Source organism: Pantherophis guttatus, chromosome 13, assembly GCF_059756535.1.
Source record: "Pantherophis guttatus breed Tessera chromosome 13, ASM5975653v1, whole genome shotgun sequence".
NCBI lineage: Eukaryota > Metazoa > Chordata > Lepidosauria > Squamata > Colubridae > Pantherophis > Pantherophis guttatus.
In genome coordinates this window covers 20,436,635-20,463,272 of record NC_142075.1, presented here as the reverse complement: position 1 = coordinate 20,463,272, position 26,638 = coordinate 20,436,635, and the positions used below count along the sequence as shown (strand labels likewise).

At 47.4% G+C, this 26,638-nt stretch overlaps 2 protein-coding genes across 2 annotated transcripts in view; both read left to right on the top strand.

The window, feature by feature from the left end:
• Positions 1 to 17,234, top strand: part of SNX1 (sorting nexin 1) — a 29,498-nt gene extending 12,264 nt beyond the window's left edge. The window contains exons 6-15 of the mRNA XM_060689436.2: positions 2,118 to 2,259; positions 3,267 to 3,345; positions 6,120 to 6,195; positions 9,031 to 9,144; positions 9,288 to 9,381; positions 10,808 to 11,013; positions 12,836 to 12,979; positions 14,303 to 14,383; positions 15,321 to 15,392; positions 16,800 to 17,234. Coding sequence (XP_060545419.2) covers positions 2,118 to 2,259; positions 3,267 to 3,345; positions 6,120 to 6,195; positions 9,031 to 9,144; positions 9,288 to 9,381; positions 10,808 to 11,013; positions 12,836 to 12,979; positions 14,303 to 14,383; positions 15,321 to 15,392; positions 16,800 to 16,850 — 1,059 coding nt within the window. The 3' untranslated portion in view covers positions 16,851 to 17,234. The remainder of the gene's footprint in view (positions 1 to 2,117; positions 2,260 to 3,266; positions 3,346 to 6,119; positions 6,196 to 9,030; positions 9,145 to 9,287; positions 9,382 to 10,807; positions 11,014 to 12,835; positions 12,980 to 14,302; positions 14,384 to 15,320; positions 15,393 to 16,799) is intronic.
• A 1,951-nt stretch (positions 17,235 to 19,185) lies between these two features.
• Positions 19,186 to 25,482, top strand: SNX22 (sorting nexin 22). The gene is made up of 7 exons (XM_034432612.2): positions 19,186 to 19,338; positions 22,111 to 22,194; positions 22,503 to 22,607; positions 22,724 to 22,809; positions 23,172 to 23,204; positions 23,923 to 23,996; positions 25,133 to 25,482. Exons 1-7 carry the CDS (start codon positions 19,273 to 19,275, stop codon positions 25,216 to 25,218), a joined length of 534 nt encoding a protein of 177 aa, XP_034288503.2. The 5' UTR covers positions 19,186 to 19,272; the 3' UTR covers positions 25,219 to 25,482.
• Positions 25,483 to 26,638: the final 1,156 nt, after the last annotated feature.

The following is a 26,638-nucleotide window of genomic DNA, read 5'->3' as shown; positions in this document are numbered from 1 at the left end:
TTGCAGCGCTTCGGTTTCCAATTCGTTGCCGTTTGCCAGCTGGCAAAAAAAATATACCTCGTGCACCTTCCAAATATCCGCACAACTGGGTCAGCGTGTCCTCTCAGCTAGAGTTGCGTCCAAATCCTTTTCCAAGCTTCACGGCCGGCTACTTTGGAAACGGAGAAGAGACTCCCCCCCCCCCCAAAAAAAACCCTCTCACAAATATGAATTGGCAACCTTGCCGAAAGGGAAGCGACCCGGGGCTTGGCTACACAAAAGCCTCTTTTATCCCGGTTGCCTTTGGTCTCTTCAAGAGTTTAGCAAACTTCGCCTCTAGCATTGTTTTTTTTTCCCCTGTCCTTTTTAAAAACACTTAAATGCATCGAGTTGTATTTCGAGCCAGACTTCTTCGCTCCACCGAGTCCACTCCACAGGGTTGTGGGAGGTGGGGAATAAGAGGCAGGAGTATTAGGTGCTTGTCATCATGAGCGAGAGATGTCTATGGAGATTCTCTGTCATCCAGGTCATGGTTTATTATTATTATTTATTATTTTATTATTCATATTTCTATGCCGCCCACTCTCCGAGGACTCTGGGCGGCTTACACTATACTAAATAGCATATTGCCCACCAACAATCTGTGTCCTCATTTTACCCACCTTGGAAGGATGGAAGGCTGAGTCAGCCTTGAGCCGGTGAGATTTGATCCGCTGATCTGCTGAACTAGCAGTCAGCTGAAGTAGCTGCAGTACTGCACCCTAACCACTGCGCCACCTCGGCTCCTCCATGATTGTCCCAAAGGTGCTTTTTCAGGAAGCAACTGGATTTTCTGGTTTTTCTTTGAAGACGTTTCGCTTCTCATCTAAGAAGCTTCTTCAACTCTGACAGGATAGTGGGGAACGGAAGGATTTATACTCCTTGCAGATAGCTGGTCATTTGCATCCTTTTTAGAGAGTCGTTGAGGCCACTTGGAGGTTTATCTTGTCTCCCTGAGGAAATCCTTCCATTCCCCCACCATCCAGTCAGAGCTGATGAAGCTTCTTGGGTGAGAAGCGAAATGTTCTTCAAAGAAAAAAACCAGAAAGTCCATTTGCCTCTTGAGAAAAAGGCCCTTAGGGACTTAAGAGAAAGAATGAAAAACATGGGAGAACAATATTATAATGTATTGCTTGTCAATAGCCAAGTTGCGTGTCCCGTTCAATCCTGAATGTCGTTTCTGAAAAGTTGTAGGCTCTTTTTTGTTTTAAGCGTGGGTAGAAAGGCAGACTTTCTGTACACACAATTCAGGTGTTTCAATCCAGGTGTATCTCTGAGTTAACCTGTTGCATTAAAGTCGGCCAGTCCAACCTCCTGCCCATAGCGACATTCATTAAAGCAACATTTCTCAGTTTGAGCCGACATGCCAGCAGGGGAATTCTGGGAGTTGAAGTCCACACCTCTTAAAGTTGCCCTCCCAGTGCGCTTCAGGTATATATCTCTGGCAGATGCTCATCCAGCTTCGAGCTCTGAGTTTGGTCATTTCCTCTGGAGCCATCAAGAATACACCTGTTCCCTCTTATGTGAAACACCCTTCACATATTTGAGAATCGGTCTCTGTCGTATCATGAGCCGCGGTGGCGCAGTGGTTAGAGTGCAGTACTGCAGGCGACTTCTGCTGACTGCTGGCTGCCTGCAATTTGGCAGTTCGAATCTCACCAGGCTCAAGGTTGACTCAGCCTTCCGTCCTTCCGAGGTGGGTCAAATGAGGACCCAGATTGTTGGGGGCAAAAGGTTGACTCTGTAAACCCCTTAGAGAGGGTTGTGAAGCAATGTGAAGCGGTATATAAGTCTAAGTGCTACTGCTATTGCCCTTCCTTCCTTCCTTCCATCCATGCATCCATCATTTGCAGTGGTTAGAATGCAGTATTGCAGGCTGACTCTGCCCACTGCCAGGAGTTCAATCCTGACCGGCTCAAGGTTGACCCAGCCTTTTATCCTTCTGAGGTTAGTAAAATGAGGACCCAGATTGTTGGGGGCCAAGATGCTGACTCTGTAAACCGCTTAGGGAGGGCTGTAAAAGCACTGTGAAGCAGTATACAAGGTCTGTTGCTATCAATACTCCTGTTTTGCTAACCGGATTCTTCCCTGTCCCTCAGACCACTCTGCCTATGTTCAGGAACCAGCAGTTCTCCGTGAAGAGACGATTCAGTGATTTTCTGGGCTTATACGAGAAGCTTCTGGAGAAACACGCCCAGCACGGAATCATTGTCCCTCCTCCTCCTGAGAAGAGTTTAATAGGTGAGAATGCCAGCAACGGCTTTTATTGCATGTTCAAACATAAGCGGTAGATCTCGACTTAAAATCGTTTCTTTAGTGACTGTGTAAAGTTACAAAGACATTGTAAAAAGTGATATAGGACCGTTTTTCACACAGCGTCCCCAACGATCATGGGGTCAAAATTCAGAGGAATGGAAACGGACTCACATTTATGACAGTTGCGGTGTCCCGGAGATCCCTTTTTGCGACCACCTGACAAGCAAAGTCAATGGGGGGAACCAGATTCACTGGAACACTCCATGTTACTAACGTTAACAACTGCAGGGGTTCACTTAACAACTGTGACAAAGAAGGTTATAAAAGCAGGCAAAACCTTACGACTGTCTTGCTTAACAATGGAAATGTGGGTTCAGTTAGGATTGTAGGTTAAGGACCCACTTGTACTGGCCTAGCTTCACACGTTACCGCATACCAGAATAACGGGGGGGGGGATTTATTAGTCCCTAGTTGAGACTTCTGAGCCCTGCAGACTCACCTGTCTGGAGGGAAACTCTGAAAGGCAATATCTAAATTGGGGATCTCCAACCTTGGCAACTTTCAGACTTGTGGACTTCAACTCCCAGAGTTCCTCAGCCAGCTGGGACGCGGTGGCTAAGGCACTGAGCTTGTCGATCGAAAGGTCGGCAGTTCAGCGGTTCGAATCCCTAGTGCCGCATAACGGGGTGAGCTCCCGTGACTTGTCCCAGCTTCTGCCAACGTAGCAGTTCGAAAGCCCGTAAAAAATGCAAGTAGAAAAAACAGGGACCACCTTTGGTGGGAAGGTAACAGCGTTCCGTGTGCCTTTGGCGTTGAGTCATGCCGGCCACATGGCCACGGAGACGTCTTCAGACAGCGCTGGCTCTTCGGCTTTGAAACAGAGATGAGCACTGCCCCCTAGAGTTGGGAATAACTGGGACGTATCTGCGAGGGGAACCTTTATATTCCATGCAGGTAACTTCGATTCTTTTTTTTTTTTTCTCTTGTCTCAGGAATGACCAAAGTCAAAGTTGGAAAAGAAGATTCTTCCTCCACAGAATTCTTAGAGAAACGAAGAGCTGCCTTAGAAAGGTTTGGGCTTTTGCGTTCCTCGTTGGCGGCTATTGCCAACCACAAGGTGGTGCAGTTGGTTTTGTTACTCTACTCTACTCTACCCCTACTCTGGGTAGGGAAATTTGCCTTGTTAGGAAGAAGCTTCTGGGCTCACCCAGCTTGTGATCGAGAGAAACAAAGGACCAATGCATCTCAGACGTCCCCAGATATTTACTGTTGGAGGCCCTTTGAAGGATCTCATTCTCATTTCAGCCCGTCGGGAATGAATTGCAGGAGAAACCTGTCCTTCCAAAATTCTTCAGAGATTTATTTAGTTAGGGCTGTTCCTGTGAGCAGTCGATGGAAATTGTTCTCTGGAACCTGGCTCCTGAAATCTGATCCTCTTATCTGGAAGGAATTCCCGGAGAAATTATAGTAGTGGCCAAAATTGTGGAAACCTTTTGGCAAAAGTGTATTTTTGAGGTTTGATGGCTAATAACACCACTTTTTTTTTTTTTTGGAGTTTCAAGATAATCCTATTCCACTGCTGGAATGGCCTGGGAATAGCCCAAACCTTCACCCAATTGAAAATCTATGGAGCCAACTAAAGAAACTGGTTAGTCAGAAGCAACCCAGCAATAAAACCCAGTTCATAGAAGCCATCATTCAATCTTGGTTTCACATTATGACAGCTGCAGAACTAAAACAGTTGGTTCACTCCATGGGAAGAGGTTGTATAAGGCCGTAATAATTCATGCTAAAGGTTACCCAACTAAGTATGAACTGACACGGTGATCATTTTTGCATATCTCATTTTTTCTGCCTGTTTCACTTTTCTTCTTTCTACTGTAACTGCTATTCTAATAGTAAATCCTTCATAAAAGTGATGGCATTACATCCTTGATTACATTATCTTTCCATTGATATATAATTTTATGCTCATATTGCTCCCCAAAAAAGTGGTGTTATTAGCTAGTTTTAGAAAATACACTTTTCCCAAAAGGTTTCCACAATTTTGGCCACTACTGTATGTCTGAGGAAATTCACCCAGATGGAAATGGCTTCTAATCTCTCCCCCGAATACAGAAGTGAGAAGGGGAAGGCTCCAGGACAACTCCAGTTTTTCTTCTGGTTTTTTTTCATAATTCCAGTTTCAGTGGACACGTAATACCTCTCTTAAAGAAAGCTCAGTTCCCGGTGGACGCAGCCATCCTGTTTTCAAGCCACAACAAATCAGTTTCACCATTTCCTTTACCCAATATGTCTGGACTTCCCAGTCTATTCTGGCATTCCTTGGAGCGGCCCATTCCAAGTCCAATTTAGCTTTCCAGGCCAAGAAAGTCTGTAACAAGCCAGGAATCATCCAGTGAATTTCACAGTGGAGTGGAAACTGGAATCTGGGTCTCCTCACCTTGGTTTTGTTGAGTTGTACCCCACTTTTTGTTCAAGAGACCAAGATGGTGTACACAAAGAACGTATCAAGTGTTTCTCAACCTTGGCAACGTTAAGATGAATGGACATCAACTCCCAGAATTCCCCAACCAGCATGGCTGGCTGGGGAATTCTGAGAGTTGACATCCACTCATCTTAAATTTGCTAAGGTTGAGAAATATTGGTGTATATATAATGAGAGCAGATATGGGGGCACATTGTAGCATAAATTGGACTGGGTTTGCGCCAATATAACCCTTCTTAATTTATCCACACCTGAAGGCAGGGAGAGGGCATATCTCTTTATATCTATCTATCTATCTATCTATCTATCTATCTATCTATCTATCTATCATCTATCTATCATCTATCTATCTATCTATCTATCTATCTATCTATCTATCTATCTATCTATCTATAGATATAGATATATAGATATATATTTGTTTTGTTTTATCAACAAGAATAAAATGCAAAACGGAAAAAACATACATCCAACACTAGAACAAAAGAAGGAAAAATGGTGTACAAAAAGGTGGGGAAATGACCCAAATATCAAATAAATCTAACATTATACATAAAGAATCCACTCCAGTTGGACTCTGGGAAAAAGAAAACCAGATAAATTCTCTATATAACGGGTCTGCAAATAGTTATAACCTCATAAGCTTTCCCATCCTTATTTAATAATACTATCATCGTCATCATTTAACGACCCCATAATCCCTGGCGGGGTGGAGTCTGGGCATCTGAATGGAGCTAGCAGAGCGTTTACTGGCCAGATGCCTTTCCTGTTGCCAATGGGGAGTTTTGTTCAGCAGATATTTTCTCATTGTGCTCAGAGAGAGAAATATCTGCCTCTACCTAGGATCGAACTCACAGCCTTCTGATTGTGAGGCAAGAGCTCCACCTCTCGGCCACTGCACCACTCCCATTTAATAATACTATATAAAATAAATATTCCCAGATGAGAGGATCTGTCTGATAAATCGACCCAACACCTAATCATAATATATAGGGGGCAGATCTGATTGTGAATCAACCATTAGAGTTATATTTTTTTAATCGTCCTCCCCATCCCGGCCCCTATACTAGTTGGTGGTTGGTTCTGTGATCAGGCCTCCTCTAATCCAGGGGTCTCCAACCTTGGCCACTTTCAAGACTTGTGGACTTCAACTCCCAGAATTCCACAGCCAGCTTTGCTTTGCTGGCTCTGGAATTCTGGGAGTTGAAGTCCACAAGTCTTGAAAGTGGCCAAGGTTGGAGACCCCTGCTCTAATCCATGGATGGTATCGGAGTACAAGCCTGCCTTGCAAAATTCTCTTTTAAAATGAGGGATTCTTCACGGATGTAAACGGAACTTCTGTATTCCAATTCCACAGATATATTCAAAGAACCGTAAGCCACCCCACTATGCTGCAGGACCCAGATGTCCGGGAATTCTTGGAAAAAGATGAGGTGGGTTGCTGCCATAATCGGGATCTGTGCTTTTATGGCCTAAACCAGTGGCCCCCAATATTTTGGGCACCAGGTGCTGTGGCCTGCCAGCAGCCAGTGGATCTGGCAGCAGATTCGGACAGTGAGAGGTTGGGGAGGAAGATGGGCCAGTCCTGGAGTCTGGGGAAGGCTCTGATGAGGGCTCTGCGTCGGAGGCAGAGAGAGAGCCAGGGCCGGATGCCAGCTGCCTTCGGAGTCGGACATCAGTGAGGCAGACAAGCAGCTGGAGCCTGTTCCCAGTGTGCACATGCACAGAGTTACCAGACGAAGGGAACAGCTAAAGAACAAGGGTCGACTCGGGAGTAAGGCCACAGGTGGACAATGAAGGGACCCTCCCAGAGGGAATAAAAGAGGAGTGAAAGGGGAGTGGAGTTTGCAGGAGACAATTAGTTCTTGCCAAGTATTGCGGGGTCTGAAAGATATCGGCCTGGCCACTCTCCAAGCCTGATAAAGGTCGGTAATTGTGAACTTTTCAAGACAGTCTTTCAAGACTGTGGGAGAGGAAAGACTTTGCTGGAGAGGAATTCACTGAAAATTAAATAAAAGGGGTTTATTGGGACGAGGGCTCCGCTTCGTGCTGCTGGGGAAGCCTAGGTCAAAACACCAGGGACTGGTTCCGTGGAGAGAGTTTTCCGAGGACCAGAGGGGGCGTGGTTTGGCATGCTGCCTGCATCCATGTGTTGTGGCCCGTCAGCGGCCTGTGCAGATTGTAGCTGATTCCCGACAGCGAGGAGGCTGGTGTGGTGCTGTGCCAGCAGCCTGTGCAGCTGGCGCTCGAGTCGGACAGTGAGGAGGCTGGAGAAGATGTGGTGCCAGAGGCGGGGATTCAGCCAGGGCCTTCAGAACCTCCAGAAGCTCCTTTAAGTGAAGAGGACGAAGAGGAGGAGCCTCTTCTCAATGCACGGGCGCGCAGAGAGTAAGGCTTGGGGCTAATTGGCCACTCCCTTAGCCTATTTAAGAAGGAACGCCGATTGCAACAAGCTGTAGAGAACAACTTTAGTTCACTCTCCTTCACGTCTGCAAAATTGCTTTCTGCCAACTCTAGTAAGACTACAGTTACCTTATCTTAGAATTCTGGTAGGCTGTTAAGACAGTTCATTAACAGCCTTTGAATGATAAAGACTAAGTTATTTGAGTAAAAAAAAAAGCTTTGTATAGAGTTTGTGTGTGCGGTGTTCTTTGGGGTCCGTAGCTGGGGCAGAACACCATGGAGGGGGCTTTGCTTGTTTGTGAGGCCCGGTTTCTGGCTTGCCACGGACCGGTGCCGGTTCACGGACCGGGGGTTGGGGACCCCTGGCCTCAGCAACCTTGGCATGTGGTTAATATTGGAGAAATTGACTCGTCGTTGTGGTTTTCGCTGTGCTTGAGCTCAGTAGCCCTGTTTTCAGGAACAAACTGCTCTGCGAAAAGCGAGGGGTGGGTGGGTGTGAAGTGGAAAGCCATATCAGCTTCTTTCAGGACAAACCAAGCATGGGAAAAGAGTGACGCAGATTGGCTGGATGGAAGGGGGGGGTTGAAGGCCTCTGCTGATTCAGCCGGTTCCCCCTTTGTTCCTTTCTGCCGAACCGCGTTCAAATTAGGCTCCGGGTGACTGGGATTGCGACACATTCATGGAACTCGGCTCCTCTTCCGGCCACACCGACAGTCCAAATTCTCCGCTTTACAGAGAAGTTGTTTAAGAAGGGCTGGCATGAGAAAACTTTGCCTTTTTCTCCCTCCCACCTATAAGTTAAATATATCTGCTACTCCTCCCTCCTCCTCTTTTCCCCACAACAGCAACAACGACCCTGTGAGGTGGGTTGGGATGAAAGAAAGGAACTGCTCAGACACTCAGCCGGCTTTTATGACTCACCGTCTCCCTGGGATTGGCCCAAAGTCACCCCAACTGCTTTCATGCTTAAAGCGGGACTAGAACTCACCCTCTCCCGGTGATTGGCTCAAAGTCAACCAAGTGCTTTCATGCTTAAGACGGGACTAGAACTCACCATCTCCCGGTGATTGGCCCAAAGTCAACCAAGTGCTTTCATGCTTAAGGCGGGACTAGAACTCACCATCTCCCGGTGATTGGCCCAAAGTCAACCAACTGCTTTCATGCCTAAAGCAGGACTAGAACTCACCACCTCCTGGGGTTACACTTGCTGACAACACTGAAAGTATAGGTTGCGGCCAGTGGTGGGATTCTAATAATTTAAGAAAAGGTTCTCTGCGCTAATGACCAGTTGGGTGGGCATGGCCATAGTGGGCATGGCCAGGGGACATGGTGGCTCAGTGGTTAAGACACTGAGCTTGTCAATCGAAAGGCCAGCGGTTCGAATCCCTGGTGCCGCGTAACGGGATGAGCTCCCGTGACTTGTCCCAGCTTCTGCCGACCTAGCAGTTTGAAAGCAGGTGAAAAAAGCAAGTAGAAAAATAGGGACCATCTTTGGTGGGAAGGGAACTGCGTTCCGTGCGCCTTTGACGTTGAGTCATGCCGGCCACATGACCAGGGAGACGTCTTCGGACAGCGCTGGCTCTTCGGCTTTGGAACGGAGATGAGCACCGCCCCCTAGAGTCGGGAACGACTAGCACAGATGTGCGAGGGGAACCTTTACCTTTAGAGGGTCGTTGAAGCACTTGGAAGTTTATCTGTGTCCTCAGCAGGGGTGGGTGTTACTTACTCTTTACTACCGGTTCCCCAGCCAGCTTCAATTCTGGGAGTTGAAGTCCATACATCTTAAAGGAATCAAGGTTGAGATGCAGTGATTTACCAAATAGGGACTGTGGTTGATTTTTGTTTTCTTCCCATCTTCTTTTCAGTTGCCACGTGCTGTTGGCACCCAAACCTTGAGTGGAGCCGGCCTCCTGAAGATGTTCAACAGAGCCACCGATGCAGTCAGCAAAATGACCATCAAGATGAACGAATCGGACATTGTAAGCCGCTGAGCATTTCTTGATAAATATGAAACCACTCTGTATGTTGTACCTGACTGGGTTGCCCGAGATTATCTGAATTCGCGTTCTCGTCCTACAATGATGTGTTGGGGTTGGTTCTCTGCCCCGTCTCTCCTTTCTAGTGGTTTGAAGAGAAACTCCAGGAGGTGGAATTCGAGGAACAACGTCTGCGGAAGCTACACGCAATTGTAGAAATGCTCGTCAATCACAGAAAAGGTAACTCCCTGGATGAAGTAGCTATGGGCAGTTGTAAAACTGTAGGGGTGGGGGTCGCATTTCAGCTTTACAAAAACTCAAGATTTGCATCTGGGACCTTGAGGTGAGTACAGGCAGTCCTCGGGTTAAGGATGTCCAACTTAAAGACGACCTCTAGAAAGCAGGGCACGTCACGAGTCCTACCAGTTAGGGACTGTCATCTGGTGTGACCATGAATAAAGGGCCTTCTCTGTGGTGGTCTCTTTGGCGCCATAATGGCTAAGTGGTCAGACTGTGGTATTGCAGGCTAACTGCCCACTGCCAGCAGTTCGATCCTCACTGGCTCGAGGTTGACTCAGCCTTCTGTCCTTCTGAGGTCGTTAAAACGAGGACCCAGATTGTTGGGGGCAGTAGGCTGACTCTGTAAACCGCTTAGAGAGGGCTAGAAAGCACTGTGAAGCGGTATATAAATCTAAGTGCTATCATTATTATAAACCATTCCCCTCTAGGATACGGTTCCTCACCCTCTCCCCTCCCCATTACTTTTCTGAAAGGCCCAAAAATATGTTTTGTCAGCGGGCTTGGGAACCCCAAATGAAGCAGAGCCAATCAAGTGGTTTTATTGCGGTGTTGCTGCCATACAGAGTGGGATATTGTTCTTCTTTTCTTAATGCTTTTTATTATAAGGTGACTTTTTAAAAAATTGTAAGCCACCGGTGTCATCTACAGTATATGTGAGTTGGATGGCTATATAAATTTGATTAATATTTATTTATTTATTTATTATTTATTTATTTATTTATATAGATAAATAAAACCCCTGGGTTAATTTATAAAGACAGGGAGGGCAGGGTAAGCTAAAAGTAAAGGTTCCTCTTGCACATACGTGCTAGTTGTTCCCGACTCTAGGGGGCGGCGCTCATCTCCGGTTCAAAGCCGAAGAGCCAGCGCTGTCCGAAGATGTCTCCGTGGTCATGTGGCCGGCATGACTCAACGCCAAAGGCGCACGGAATGCTATTACCTTCCCACCAAAGGTGGTCCCTATTTTTCTACTTGCACTTTTTATCTGCTTTCAAACTGCTAGGTTGGCAGAAGCTGGGACAAATCACGGGAGCTCACCCCCGTTACGCAGCACTAGGGATTCGAACTGCTGAACTGCCGACCTTTCGATCGACAAGCTCAGCATCTTAGCCACTGAGCCACCACGTCAGGGAGGGCAGGGTACTCTGCTCTATTTCCCAGAAACCTTAACTGGAGGATTAAAAGCAACAGATTTGGGGAGGGGGGGATTCAGGGGTTCAGATTTGGTGGCATTCCCCCCGCATCTGGCATCATCATCATCATCATCATCATCATCTCCTCCTTGTGTGTCCTTTGAGAGTCCTTTTCCCTGCTGGCTTTGGCAGTGGGTAATAATCTCACGCTCCCCCCCCCTTCCGCCCTCCAGAGCTGTCGCTGAATACCTCTCAGTTTGCCAAGAGCCTGGCCATGCTGGGCAGCTCGGAGGACAACACGGCCTTGTCTCGGGCACTTTCCCAGCTGGCCGAGGTGGAAGAGAAGATCGAGCAGCTGCACCAGGAACAGGCCAACAGTGACTTCTTTCTCCTGGCGGAACTCCTGAGCGACTACATCCGTCTCCTGGCCGCCGTGAGGGTAAGGGCTGCTGGTGTCTCGCCCAAGGCAGGGATGGATGGTGCCCGCACAGATCCTCGGCCATTGTGGGGGGGCGAGGGCTACGGCCAGTGGTGGGATTCAGCCGCTTTGAGCGAACCGGTAGTTAAATTGCTGGCAGGCCCATCCCCACCCCTTCCAGGACTCCTCACATGCCCCATTTTGGCACGTAAGGAGGCCTCCTAGGGCCAAAACGGGGCAGGGGGCGGTCCGTCCCCCCCCTCATGGTCCGTTTTTGCTCCCAGGGGAATGCAGGAGGCTAAGTGCTGCCTGTCACACACCCCTGGCCACGCCCACCCTGGCCACACCCACCCAGCCAGTCATTAGGGCAGAGAACCGGTCGTTAAATTATTTGAATCCCACCACTGGCTACACAAGTGGTCCATTAGGCTGGTAGGAGTCAATAAAGGAGAATATTTGTAGCTCAGGGTTGAAAGGAGGGGTAACGTCGGTGCCAAAAGGACATACCTTCGTGTCGAACAGAGAGCAAACGCCATTCCCTTGTAGCACTGATGATGTTACTTAGTTGGGTAATGAAACATCTGTAAAACCCATGAAGCTCAGAGACCACCAGGCAACGCTGGTAGGAGTTTACACCATTTAAGAGCCGAGGTGGTGCATTGGTTAGAATACAGTACCACAGGCTACTTCTGCTGACTGCTGGCTGCCTGCTGTTTAGCAGATCGAATCTCCCCAGGCTCAAGGTTGACTCAATCTTCCATGCTTCCAAGGTTCGTAAAATGAGGACCCAGATTGTTGGGGGCAATAGGCTGACTCTGTGAACCGCTTAGAGAGGGCTGTAAAGCACTGTAAAGCAGTATATAAGTCTAAGTGCTATTGCTAAGTGGGAAAGGAAGGAAGGAAGGACCGTGGTGGCACAGTGATTCGAATGCAATACTGCAGGCTAACTCTGCTGACTGCCAGCAGTTCAATTCCAACAAGCTCAAGGTTGACTCAGCCTTCCATCCTTCCGAGGTGGGTAAAATGAGGACCAAGATTGTTGGGGGCAAGAGGCTGACTTTGTAAACCGCTTAGAGAGGCCTGTAAAGCACTGTAAAGCGGTATATAAGTCTAAGTGCTATTGATAGTGTCCTTCCTTCCTCCCACCCCCCTTCCTTCCTTCCTTCCTTCCTTCCTTCCTTCCTTCCTTCCTTCCTTCCTTCCTTCCTTCCTTCCTTCCCAGTGGTTAGAATGCAGTATTGCAGGCTCATTCTGCTACTGGCATGAATTCGATCCTCACAGGCTCCAGGTTGACTCAGCCCTCCATCCTTCTGAAGTGGGTAAAATGAGGGCCCAGATTGTTGGGGGGCAAGAGGCTGATTCTGTAAACCACTTAGAGAGGGCTGTAAAGCAGTGTGAAGCGGCATATAAGTTTAAGTGCTATGGCTATTTTCCTTCCTTCCTTCCTTCCTTCCTTCCTTCCTTCCTTCCTTCCTTCCTTCCTTCCTTCCTTCCTTCCTTCCTTCCTTCCTTCCTTCCTTCCTTCCTTCCTTCCTTCCTTCTTCAGTGGTGCAGTGGTTAGAATGCAATATTGCAGGCTAACTCTGCCCACTGCCAGCAGTTCGATCCTGACCAGCTCAAGGTTGACTCAGCCTTCCATCCTTCCGAAGTGGGTAAAATGAGGATTGTTGGGGGCCGGAGGCTGACTCTGTAAACCGCTTAGAGAGGGCTGTAAAGCCCTGTGAAGCGGTATATAAATCTAAGTGCTATTGCTATTTACTCTGGACTTGTCACTGGTCTGAGCTCAGTGCCCCAGGGATGATCTGATGCTTCCAGTGATGAATCTCTCTCTCTCTTTCCACAGGGTGCCTTTGACCAGAGAATGAAGGCTTGGCAGCGTTGGCAAGATGCCCAGGTCACTCTGCAGAAGAAACGGGAAACGGAGGCCAGGCTTCTGTGGGCCAACAAACCTGACAAACTTCAGCAAGCCAAAGAGGAGATCTCCGAGGTGAGAGGGAAGCCTCTACTGAGCATGCCCAGCGCGGTTTCCTGAAACATTTGCGCCAAGCACAGCTTCCATTGGCACAGGCCAGCATGCACAGGCGCCTGATGCTCCTGCAAACGGAGCACACGTGTGGACACGTTTGCACGTGGAAATGCACACGTGTGCATGCTTCCCCGCTGTTTCCGCAGCCCGGTTGTTGCAAACGGCTCACGGTTCCGAGTTCGGGGACCCCTTTCGTAAAGGACCCGCAAGATGGTCTACCTCTCAGAAAAGTTGCAGGCGGCTTTTGAATTTGGACTAAGTGGCTCTTTAAAAAAAATATATACTTTTTAAAGGATGCACTTCTCTCCCAAACATAGTTGATGACGCAACATTGCTGTTTTGTTTAAACAGTTCTATTATTATTATTATTATTATTATTATTATTATTATTATTATTATTATACAATATGACAAATACAAAATATGCAATATATATATATATATATATATATATATATATATATATATACATACACACACACACACACACACACACACACACACACACACACACTCTTAACAGCTATTTCATTGTGGTCTTCTTCTAATATTTACATTCTCCCCCGTTTCCCTTTATGCTATTCCATTTTCTTCTTGTCCCTTTCTCTTTTAATTACATTGTACTTCTTAGCAATCATATTGATTTTATACATTCTATACATTGTCATATTCATTCTTTCCATTTTCAAATCTCACCCCTATTTTTATTATCCATTATTTCTAGTCTCTAACCACTCATACCATTTGTGCCAGATTATATAATATTCCGTATCTTCCTTTTCTTTGAGTTCTTTTGTTAATTTGTCCATCTCGGCACATTCTAGGTTTTTTTTTAATCAGTTCTTCTTCTGTTGGTATATTTTCCCTTTTCCAATTTTGTGCGTATGATATACGTGCAGCTGTTATAATATGTAAAATCAAATATTTTATTTCTTTGGTGTATTTTTCAGTAGATATCCCTAATAAGAATGTCTCTGGTTTTCCGTTCATAGGTTGCTCTATTATTTTCTCTAATCACTTTTTAATCTTAGCCCAGAATTTTTTTGCAGCTGGATGTCTACCAAAGATGATAATATATTACGTAGCTTTTATTACATTTCCAACATACTGGAGATTTATTCAGAAACATCTTCGCAAGTCTAGATGGAGGTAGATGCCATCTATAAAACCTCTTCAACTGGTTTTCCTTATATGCCATGGACATAGTTAATTTTGTATTTATTTGCCACATTTTTAAACAGTTCTTTTTTTTATTACTATTTCTATTTGTTCTCTATTTCTTAGTGGGAATCTCGCGTGACACAGTACGAACGGGAGTTTGAACGGCTCTCTGCCGTCCTCCGGAAAGAAGTCTTACGGTTTGAGGTAGGTAGGATGCCTCTTTTAACAGAGCAGAGCCCTCTCTCAGTTTCATGACAGCCAAAGAAGCAGAACTAATGTAAGGAAACGTCTGCCTCCCACTCGCCACCCCCACCAAGGTTCACTTCCCTGATTTAAGAGAGCCTCGGATTCCCTTCCATCAGCAGCTTTCTCAGTCCAAGGAAAAAGGAAGGAGTCCTAGTGGGCAACCATTTAAATATGAGCCAGCCGTGTGCAGCAACTGCCAAAAAAGCCAACACAGTTCTGGGCTGCATCAACAGAGGGATAGAATGAAGATCATGTGAAGTGTTAATTCCATTTTATAAGGCTCTGGTAAGGCCACACTTGGAATCCTGCATCCAGTTTTGGTCGCCACGGTGTAAAAAAGATGTGGAGACTCTAGAAAGAGTGCAGAGAAGAGCAGCAAAGATGATTAGGGGACTGGAGAACGGTTGCTGGAACTGGGTATGTCTACTTTGATGAAAAGAAGGACTAGGGGAGACAGGATAGCAGTCTTCCAATATCTCAGGGGTTGCCACAAAGAAGAGGGAGTCAAGCTATTCTCCAAAGCACCTGAAGGCAGGACAAGAATGTGATCTAATTCTGGGTTTTATTTAATTGACCAAACTAAGTAATAATTTTAATTAGCAATTTTATGATGTTTGTGTGTCTATATTTTTCTTGACTGTACACCACCTTGAGTCCTACGGGAGAAAGGCGGTATAGAAATATAATTAATTAATTAATTAATTAATTAATTAATTAATAAATAAATAAATAAATAAATAAATAAATAAGAAAGAAGCTACCAATTTTCCATAACCTGTCAGAACCTGCTGGATTTCACCCCTAGTTTGCAGTATCCTGTACCGCACAAGATAACATGCATCTGTGTTTTTGTTTTTGTTTTTGTTTTAAAAAAAAAAACCTCCTTTCTTTACAGAAAGAAAAAACAAAAGTTTTCCGGACACATGTGACCAAATACCTGGAGACATTGCTCCATTCACAGCAGCAGGTGAGAGAGATTGTCCCGTGCATCCCCTTAGCACGTGTCACGTCCTGAATTTATTTATACACTTGGCTTATAAATAAATAGGGCATCTCCTACGTTGCTGCCTTCGGTCCCCTGCAAATGACAGGCACTTAGATGGACATTAGAAAGACCGGCTTTAGTCATCTCTATAAGGTGGAGCACTGTGAGATCTTAACAAATGAGCCTCATGACTTCGAGGCTCATATAGTTTGGGTTTTTCCTTTCGCACGAGTAAGCTTTTATTTTAATTTTAGCACTTGGCAATAGCACTTAGATTTATATACCCCTTCACAGTGATTTACAGCCCTCTTTAAGCAGTTTACAGAGTCAGCCTATTGGTTCCCAACAATCTGAGTCCTCATTTGGAAGGATGGAAGGCTGAGTCAGCCTTGAGCCGGTCAGGATCGAACTGCTGGCAGTGGGCAGAGTTAACCTACAATATTGCATTCTAACCACTGCGCCACGATAGCCCTTCCTCCCTTCCTTCCTTCCTTCCTTCCTTCCTTCCTTCCTTCCTTCCTTCCTTCCTTCCTTCCTTCCTTCCTTCCTTCCTTCCTTCCTTCCTTCCTTCCTTCCTTCCTTCCTTCCTTCCTATAGTACTTAGACTTATATCCCGCTTCACAGTACTTTGCAGCCCTGTTTACAGAGTCCACCTATTGTCCCAACAATCTGGGTCCTCATATTACTGACCTTGGAAGCATGGAAGGCTGAGTCAACCTTGAGCTAGTGAGATTCAAACTGCTGGCAGTCGGCAGCATTAGCCTGCAATATAGCATTCTAACCACTGTGCCACATGGCTTTTATCTCACCTTTATTATTTCTTTTGACAGTGAACACACCTAACAGCCCTTCCTCCCCCTATTTTCCCCACAACAACCACTCTGTGAAGTAGGTTGAGCTTGAGAGGGAATGACTGATCCAAAGTCACCCAGCCGGCTTTCATGCCTAAAACAAGACTAGAACTTCCAGTCTCCTGGTTATTGGCTCAAAGTCACCCAGCCCACTTTCATGCCTAAGGTGGGACTAGAACTCATCGTCTCCTGATGATTGGCCCAAAGTCGCCCAACTGGCTTTCATGGCTATGGTGGGACTAGAACTCCCTTTCTCCTGGTAACTGACCCGAAAGTCACCCAGCCGGCTTTCATGCCTAAGGCAAGACTAGAACTTCCAGTCTCCTGGTGATTGGCCCAAAGTCACCCAGCCCACTTTCATGGCTAAGGTGGGACTAGAATTCACCATCTCCTGTTTCCAGCCTGGTGCCTTCACCACTTCCACAGATTACCAGGAGGCTCGTGATCAATGAGGGAAGGGGGATCCCAGGAATCTTTCTGATGAGCAGCTGGAGAATTGCTCTCTTGACGTTCCCTCTTTTTCTTCGTCCCTCCCCAGCTGGTGAAATATTGGGAAGCTTTTCTCCCAGAAGCGAAGGCCATCTCCTAAGCAGGCTGGATCAGCCTTCCTCCTGAACTGGACTGCCTTCATCACTTAATACCTCTTGGCCTTGGATCCTACAGAGCTCTGATCCCCCTTTGACCAAGGAGCAGTTTCCCCAGCTAGTAACTCTTCTAACTGTATATTATTGTTATTTTTTCCATTTAGATTCATATATAAATATATATAAACACAAACAAACACACACACACATATATATATATATATTTTCCTATTGAAAAGAAACTCGCTTCCTGCTTACAAGCCAGGAGTAGGAGCGCAGGCAGGAATTGGCGCACGGTTTTCGGACTTCGGCGTTGAAGCCACGGATGTTTTCACTGACTTCGATGGTACAACGACAGCAAATGAAATAAAACTTAAAAATCAGGGCAAGGCCGGCTAACGCGTCTCTTTGTGTGTCTCTTCGTTGTGTGCATGGTGAGAGCTTGGTAGGAGCCACAGAGAGTCCTCGACTTAACAAACGTTCCTTTAGTGACCAAGGTTACAACAGCACTGAAAAAAAAGTGACTTGGGACTATTTATCACATTTATGACGATTATTGCAGAATTCCCCTGGTCAAAATTCGGATGATTGGCAGCTGGCTCATACTTAACGACAGTTGCCATGATCTCCTTTTTGCGACCTTCTGACAAGCAAAGTCAATGGGGTAGCCGGATTCGCTAAACAACGGTGTGACTAACTTAATTGCAGTGATTCACTTAACAACGGTGGCAAGGTCGTAAAATGGGATGAAACTCGCTTAACAACTGTTTTGCTGGCTGGGGAATTCTGGGAGTCGAAGTCCACAGGTCTTAAAAGTCACCGAGGTTGGGCACTCCTGATTTAAACTAATCACAATTATAATAAACGCTGCCTTCTCCTCCCTTGTGCCCTTCCTAGACACGGCCTGGGCTGCTTCTACTAATACCATTCTATAAAGCTTTAGTAAAACCTCACCTGGAATACTGCATCCAGTTTTGGTCACCACACTATAAAAAAGATGTGGAGACTCTAGAAAGAGTGCAGAGAAGAGCAACCAAGGTGATGAGGGGACTGGAGGCTAAAACATATGAAGAACGGTTGCAGGAACTGGGCCTGGCTAGTCTAGTGAGGAGAAGGACCAGGGGAGACAGGATAGCAGTCTTCCAATATTTGAGGGGCTGCCACAGAGAGGAAGGGGCCAAGCCAGTGGTGAAATCCAAATTTTTTTTACTACTGGTTCTGTGGGTGTGGCTTGGTGGGTGTGATGTGGCTTAGTGGGCACAGCTTGGTGGGCATGTCAGGGGAAGGATACTGCAAAATCCCCATTCCCACCCCACTCCAGGGGAAGGATACTGCAAAATCCCCATTCCCTCCCCACTCCTGGGGGAAGGGTATTGCAAAACCTCCATTCCCACCCCACTCTGGGGGCCAGCCAGAGGTGGTATTTGCCGGTTCTCCGAACTGCTTAAAATTTCAGCTACCGGTTCGTCAGAACCTGCTGGATTTCGCCCCCGGGGCCAAGCTATTCTCCAAAGCACCCGAAGGCCAAACAAAGAATAATGGATGGCAACTGATTGAGAAGAAATTCAACCTGGAAATAAGGAGAAATTTTCTGACAGAACAATCAACCCATGGAACAGAAGTTGCCTTCGGAAGTGGTGGGAGCTTCATCACTGGAGGCTTTCAAGAAGAGACTGGACTGCCGTCTGTCAGAAATGGTGTAGGGTCTCCTGCTTGGGCGGGGAGGGGGAGTTGGACTAGATGACCTCTAAGGTCCCTTCGAACTCTGTTATTCTATATTCAATGGAACAGAAGTTGCCTTCGGAAGTGGTTGGGAGCGTCATCACTGGAGGCTTTCAAGAAGAGACTGGACGGCCATCTGTCAGAAACGGTGTAGGGTCTCCTGCTTGGGCGGGGAGGGGGGGTTGGACTAGATGACCTCTAAGGTCCCTTCGAACTCTGTTATTCTATATTCAATGGAACAGAAGTTGCCTACAGAAGTGGTTGGGAGCGTCATCATTGGAGGCTTTCCAGAAGAGACTGGACTGCCATTTGTCATTAATAGTGTAGGATCTCCTGCTTGGGCGGGGAGGTGGGGTTGGACTAGATGACCTCTAAGGTCCCCTCGAACTCTGTTATTCTATATTCAATGAAACAGAAGTTGCCTTCAGAAGTAGTGGGAGCTTCATCACTGGAGGCTTTCAAGAAGAGACTGGACTGCCATCTGTCATTAATGGTGTAGGATCTCCTGCTTGGGCGGGGGGTTGGACTAGATGACCTCTAAGGTCCCTTCCTGTTCATCTACCATCTAAACGGCCTTCCCGGGGCTGCCCCTTCCGAGCCGGGCTGAGCTGCTGCCGGGCAGAGCCTGGATGGGGCGGAGCGGGGCGGGCGGAGCGAGGCGGCTAAGCGGAGCGAGGAGCCGGGCTGGCCGACAAGCGCTGCGAGATGCTGAAGCTGGAGGTGGCGGTGAGCGCGGTGAGGCTGCAGCGGAGCCCCAGCAAGGCTCACACGGTGCGTGTCCCGGGCGGCGGGGGAAGGGGAAGCTCGGGAGGCTGGGAAAAGGGCTCCGTTGTCCCGGGTTGGGCCGGCCGGAGTTCAACAGGGAGAGCCGAGGGAAGAAAACCAGGCGGGCTGCAGCCTGAATCCTTCCCTTGCAGTGCTGGGTTCGGAAGAGAAGGAAGGGAAAGAAATGGGGGCATTGCATCCACTTCTGAACTTTGCCTGGGGGGGGGTCCATACTCCTATGTAACACACACACACACACACAAAAACCAGACACACAACACAACACAACACAACACAACACAGTCTTTTAAAGGCAAATGTTTTTCTTTAGGAATGAGGTTTTCTCCAACTGTGTTTCCTTCCTCCTCCGCTGGACCGAATTCCTAGTTAGCAGCATTTCCGTGTGTGTGTGTGTGTGTGTGTGTGTGTGTGTGTGTGTGTGTGTGTGTGTGTGTAAGCATGCCATGCCCCCCCCCCGGGGAAACACCCCCAGGTCCTGGGTGCAGAAGGTGCCATGCAACGCACCCGAGAGATCCAGGCGTGAGGATTGGGCCCTCCGCTTAAATCAGGGGAAGGGCATCGGGGAGCTTCCAAGACACGTCTGGAGGAAAGCAAACATTTTCCTGGCACACGGACACTGGCGCACTGTTTGTGCAATTCGGGCAGGAGCCCGGGCGAAGGGAAATTCTTCCTTGGAATCAATAAACAGCCATTCAGGCCTGCATTTATTTTATTTTATTTTATTTATTTGTTGCTCTTTCTGGAAAAGCTGGCCAGGAAAGCACCTGCCTAAGGGCAGAACAGTTAGTCCTTTGTGCCACTGGCAGCCACAAAGTCACACAGAGGAGGGAATTGGTCTGAAATGCCTCTGGGCTCTGGAAACAAGGAGAGAGAATCCCTCCTGCCCGCTGAGCCTGTGTGAGTCAGTTTCCTGCCTCCGGGGGTCCAGCCAGGATTAAAGGAGACCCTCAGTGGGCCTGGAGAACATTTGAAGGACTCCTTGTCTCTTGCTGAATTCAGGATATTTTGTGTGAATGCAAACTTTCCCTCTCCGGGGCTTTGTGGTTCTTCCGGGCCTTTAAGCAAAAGGGGTCGAGAGGCCTACCGTTGCCATTTGGAGGAACCTGTTTTAATTTTTCTCCAAGGTAAATTTGTGTATTGGGGCGGTGCCCTTCGGTAAAGAGCTCCACATCCGAAGAAGGAGATGATAGGAAGCCAGCGAGTGAGTGGATCCTTACATGATCTGCTCCTTTGGGAAACACTGCAGTAGCTTTTCAAGTGTCCTGAAAGAAGGGTGGGGAGTTTTTTTTCCCCCTAACCCTAACATCTCTGGATTGAAGGCGCCAGCTATCGTTTGGTCATGTTGGCTTCCCCAATGAATGTTGGCACCTTTTCAAAGGAGGTTTCTGGACCTCGTAGGAGAAGGCCGACTTGAGTTACAGATCAAGGGAGAGGGGCTGCTGAACTCCTAGTTTTACATTGATCTAGAGAGTGGGCTTTTGGACAGTTGGCTGGGCACCTTGTCTTATTTCCCGTGAGCTCAACTAGAACGCCTTGGGAAAATTCCATAAATTAGGAAGGAAAACAATGGGGGAACTTGGATTGAAAAACAGTATGTTTTTGATAACAGAGAGCCCCTTTGGATAGTGGTTAAAGGCAGAGGCTAGACACCGGGAAACTGTGAGTTTTAGTCCCATCTTAGTGACAAAGCCAGACTTCGAGCCAATCACCAGGAGCCTGGGAGTTCTAGTTCCTCATTAGCCATGAAAAGGGCCTTGGACCAATCATCAGGAAACGGTGAGTTCTAGTCCTGTCTTAGGCATGAAAGCCAGGTGGGCGACCTCAGGCCAGTCACTTTCTCACAACCCTAGTAAAAAGAAAGCAAGGACCAATCACTTCTAAAAAGCAGAATGGAGACACACCCAAACACACAAAAGTATCAGGTGCGGTCACTCTGTATGGAGACACACATAGACTTTGGGAGAAATGGGAGCTGCCCAGGAAGTGTTTCTCACCAACTTATCAAATGCATTTCCAAGCCAAAGATAGAGCAGCTTCTGATTTCCGGGCAGCCTCTGCTGATCCCTCCCATTTCGCTCCTTTGCTTTGACTCCGAGCCTCCCTCGAACTGCTCTCTACGTTGTAAAAGCTGGGATGGGAATCAAATGTATTCTTTCATTCAGTGCTGAAAAGCTTCTCCTTCTCAACCTGGTCTGTCCTTTCTTTTTCTTTTTCTTTCTTTCTTTCTTTCTTTCTTTCTTTCTTTCTTTCTTTCTTTCTTTCTTTCTTTCTTTCTTTTTTTAAATTTGATTTATATGCCGCCCTTCTCCGGAGACTCAGGGCGGCTTACAATGCACTAAGCAATAGCCTTCATCCTTTTATATATTTATACAAAGTCAGCTTATTGCCCCCACAACTGGGTCCTCAATTTACCTACCTTAGAAAGGATGGAAGGCTGAGTCACCCTTGAGCCTGGCGAGATTCGAACCTGCAGTAATTGCAGGCAGCTGGTCTTAATAACAGGGTGCTTTAGACCACTATACTACCAAGGCTCTTTCTTTCTTTCTCTTTCTTTTTCTCTTTCACTTTCTTTCTTCCCCTCTTTCTTTCTTTCTCTTTCTTTCTTTCTCCCTTCCTTCCTTTCTTCTCTCTCTCCCTCTCTCTCTAGCCATGACATCTGGAATGCAGCAGCTTGCAGGAGGGTCTTCTGAAACTATCTAGATTGCAGGTGGTCAGCAGAATCTGACCCCCCCTCCCCTTTTCTGGGTGCCATTGCAGGTATTCAAAGTGGAGATCGTGTGTAATGGAAGGAAGCATTGCGTGGAGAAGCGCTACAGCGAGTTTTACGCACTTCATAAAAGGGTGAGTAAAAGGGACGATCCTTCTCCGGCCGAGCTTTCGGATTTTGGGCATCAGCCCAAGAGTGGTCGGTTAGTTGTTTGCTTTAGGAATCCCCCCTCTCCCCCCCGCAATGTTCTAATTTAGCCAGAACCCTGGGATTTCATAGTGGTCTCCTTTCCAGACAAGAACTGTATCCGAGAAGGCCTTCTTTCAGCTTCCGGAGATCAGCTAAAGCTATGTGCTGCCACCTGCTGGAGACTAGAGAGAGGTGCTCCTGGGAGGAGAGCAGCAATGCAATAAAAGCCCCGTGTCCTCTTTCCTCTCCTTAGATCAAGAGGAGCTACCAGGTTCCTGATTTCCCACCCAAGAGGGTCCCCAAATGGATGGTGAAAGTTCTGCAGCAACGGCGGGCAGGCCTAGAAGCTTACCTGCAGGTGAGGAAAAGCCTGGGGTGGGAGATGGTTATTCCTTGCTACAGCCCACCACTCCCGTTTGCTTCCTCTTTCTATATTCCTCAGGGAGGGTTTACTACCTGTTGCATTTCCTACAGGGTGTCATCTTGCAAAACCAAACCCTTCCCAAGGAGCTGCTCCATTTTTTGAAGCTCTGGCAGGGCCAGCAGGAGACTCATTTGGCGTGAGTATCCCTTCAGGAGTGGAAACAGAAGGGAGAACCAGTAGATCCGTGATGGTGAACCTATGGCACGCGTGGCACAGGTGGCACGCGTAGCCATATCGGTGGGCCCGCGAGCTCAGCTCCGGCATGTGCATCTGATTTTTGGGCCTTCTGGGCCCACCAGAAGTAGAGAAACAGGTTGTTTCCTGCCTCCGGAGGATGTCGGGGCTCAAACCCCACTCCTTCCGAGCACTGATAATGTTACCTAGTTGGGTAATGAAACGTCTGCAAGGAAACCACCAAGCTCAGAGAGCACCGAGGACTCCAGAGCTACAAATATTCTCTTTTATTGAAGATCCTTCCTTTGGTTTCTTTCTCAACAGATGGGATGAGAATTCTTCCTTGCAGGACTTCAGGCAAGTTGTTTTTCTAATTTTTAAGGGGAGGGGCTGGAGGGGCACCCCAATCTTTTGCTGGCGAGAGGGATCCAAGTACTAGTTTGACCTCACTGTTTATTCCAGTATCTGCCAACCTTCTATCATCAACATCTTTTAACGACCCCATAATCCCTTGCGGGATGGAGTCTGGGCCACTGAATGGAGGTACCAGAGAGTTTAATGGCCGGATGCCTTTCCTGTCGCCAATGCGGAGTTTTATTCAGCAGATCTATTCTCATTGTGCCCAGCGAGAGAAATATCTGCCTCTACCTAGGATCGCACTCACAGCCTCCTGATTGTGAGGCGAGAGCTCCACCTCTAGACCACCGCACTACTCCATTTGCCAACCTTCTGTGTTCCAGAGATCTTGCAGGGGGTTGGACTAGAAGACCTTCAAGGTCCCTTCCAACACCATTATTCTGTTATTCTTCCCACTTTCTTGATACGAAGCATAAAAACTTAAAAAACTTGCTTGCTGGCTAGTCTGCTTCTCATCCCCTTTATTCTTATAGAAAGGAAGATGTCCATCAAGTCCAGTGACAAACATTTGACTAGAATGGTATACGGTCTCTAGCTTGAGCAGGGGGTTGGACTAGAAGACCTCATAAGGTCCCTTCCCACTCTGTTGTTCTGTTACTCTTTGCCCTAATCCTGCTTGTTCTAACACCCAAGGTGGCACTTTCTCCCTCTCAAACAGCCCCTGTGACCAGCTCTCTCACCGGCCTGGCGTAAGCTTCCACAGCGATCCGTATGTGCTCCCATCTTCCACAGGTAAGCCTTGAAGAAGCTACCTTGCCAGAGGTTTATTTTGGTGTGTGTGTTTGAGAGAGAGAGGAAGAGGAATACCAGTTAGCACCTTTGGGACAATTGTGACCTGGATGACTGAGAATCTCCATAGACATAAAGCTGAGAAAATTCAGATTGAGAGGCGGGGACTTTCATGGGCAGGCTGTTAACCAGGAGTGAAATCCAGCAGGTTCTGGAGAACCGGTAGCGGAAAATTTGAGTAGTTTGGAGAACCGGCAAATACCACCTCTCGCTGGCCCCAGAGTGGGGAGGAAATGGGGATTTTGCAATATCCTTCCCCTGGAGTGGGGAGGGAATGGGGATTTTGCAGTATCCTTCCCCCAGGAGTGGGGAGGAAATGGGGATTTTGCAATATCCTTCCCCTGGAGTGGGGAGGGAATGGGGATTTTGCAGTATCCTTCCCCCAGGAGTGGAATGGGAATGAGGATTTTGCAATATCCTTCCCCTGGAGTGGGATGGGAATGGGGATTTTGCAGTATCCTTCCCCCAGGAGTGGGATGGGAATGGGGATTTTGCAATACCCTCCCCCAGGAGTGGGATGGGAATGGGGATTTTGCAATACCCTCCCCCAGGAATGGGATGGGAATGGAGATTTTGCAATACCCTCCCCCTGGAGTGGGAATGGAGATTTTGCAGTATCCTTCCCCTGCCACGCCCTCCAAGTCACACCACGTCCACCAAGCCATGCCCACAGAACCAATAGTAAAAAAAAATTTGAATTCCACCACTGTTGTTAACCAATGTCCCTCCCCATCCTTGTGAAAAGGGGAAACGGACCTGTTAAAATTGTCCTACTTCCACACAATCCTGCAGAACCTTACTTTCACTTTGGAACTGGCGCCTTAAGCTACTTCAGCAAGGGGATTCCAAGGCACCTGCTGTCTTTTACGGCTTCTGTGGTGGTTATCAATATTCTTATGCTTTTATGTCCGACTTTCTTGTCTCGGCTGGGAGACCCACAATAGAGCTTGCCTGTGGTCGGCAGCCGCCCCATCAAAATCACTTTTTGCTTTCTCAACCGCAAACAGCGAGGACCTCTTCACGGGCTCTTTTTCGAGAAAGTGCAAAACAGCTTACAGTTCTTCCTCTTTTTATCCAAGATTTGCTTCCGAATATCATCCTGAGCGGCGTCCTCCAGGGTCTCTACGCCCAAGACCTACCCTCTCCCTGGAAGCAAAGCTCTTAACCCAGTCAGAGATGCAAAGGACAATGGCAGTGGCCCATGGGGCTTGTCATCTGCTCCTTTCTTCCTTGCCTAGGGTTGTCATGGAGAGGCCTGCTTTGCAACGGTGTGCCTGGAGAGAGGAGCACGTAAAAAGCAGAGGGACGGAGGGCATGACATCCTGGCTGCAGAAACATCCACCTGAGTTTCACCCAGCGGAGGGGGGAAAAAAAATCCATAGATCGTAGGTTTGTTGAGTAGGGTATCAATTAAATGCACTGTGGTTTATTCCGACTGCATTTCTTCTGGAGAAGAATTCAGCCTTTGGAAAATCTGAAAATCCTGAAATAGAATTTCCTCAACCACTTTTAAAGATGCACTGAGTTCACTTGGTACTACAGTGGTTTAAAGCATCCTGTTATTAACACAACTGCCTGCAATTTACTGCTGGTTCGAATCTCTCCAAGGCTCAAGGTTGACTCAGCCTTCCATCCTTTCTAAGGTAGGTAAATTGAGGACCCAGATTGTGGGGGCAATAAGCTGACTTTGTATAAATATACAAAAGGATGAAGGCTATTGCTGAGCACATTGTAAGCCGCCCTGAGTCTTCGGAGAAGGGCGGCATATAAATCAAATTAAAAAAAAAAAACTTCCACCACATTCGTATCAATTCGAATCCTGTTCAGTCTTAGCAAAGGGGGAAATCTGTTGTCCTTTGTGGCTTCAATTCCCCCCCCCCCCTCTTCACCAGAGTTAGCTAGCTAAAACTCCAAGGCTGGCACCGAGATGGGTCAAAAGCACCTTAACGTGACAAGAGGAAGTCGGGTGTATTTTTGTTTTAAGGCTGGGAATTCCTCCCAACAATTGAAAACTGGATAGCTTTCCAAATGGGTGGATTACGTTCCACGTTCCTAGCAGGGCTGGGGAAACTTGGAGCTGTGATCCATCACCTTGTGAAGCGTTTTCTCAACCTCGGGAACTTGAGGGTGGGTACAAGAGTCGCGGTGGCGCAGTGGTTAGGTGCAGTATTGCAGGCTAATTCCGCTGACTGCCAGCTGCCAGCAGTTCGATCCTGACCAGCTCAAGGTTGACTCAGCCTTTCATCTTTCCAAGGTGGGTAAAATGAGGACCTAGATTGTTGGGGGCAAGAGGCTGATTCTGTAAACCTGGAAACTCTAGAAAGCACTGTAAAGCGGTATAGAAGTCTTATTGCTAGTGCTATTGCTACACTTCACCTCCCAGGAGTTACGAATTCTGGAAGTTAAAATTTACCCAATTAAAACTGCTGAGCTTGAGAAACCCTGATCCGGTGGGCTATCGTGGTTAAGACTAGTTCCCCAAAACCAACTCTTCTCAAAGCTCTTCATACTACGAAGGATGCCGTTTTCCATTAGGGTGCCCAAACTCCGTCTCCAAAATTAGAGGTTACTACTACAATTTTACC

Bases quoted from the DNA above. Each gene is read 5' to 3' on its own strand.
- SNX22 (XM_034432612.2), top strand. From the start codon at position 19,273: ATGCTGAAGCTGGAGGTGGCGGTGAGCGCGGTGAGGCTGCAGCGGAGC. The intron at 22,608-22,723 runs GTGAGGAAAAGC...CATTTCCTACAG, and splicing joins GCCTAGAAGCTTACCTGCAG to GGTGTCATCTTGCAAAACCA. The intron at 22,810-23,171 runs GTGAGTATCCCT...CTTTCTCAACAG, and splicing joins CAGCAGGAGACTCATTTGGC to ATGGGATGAGAATTCTTCCT.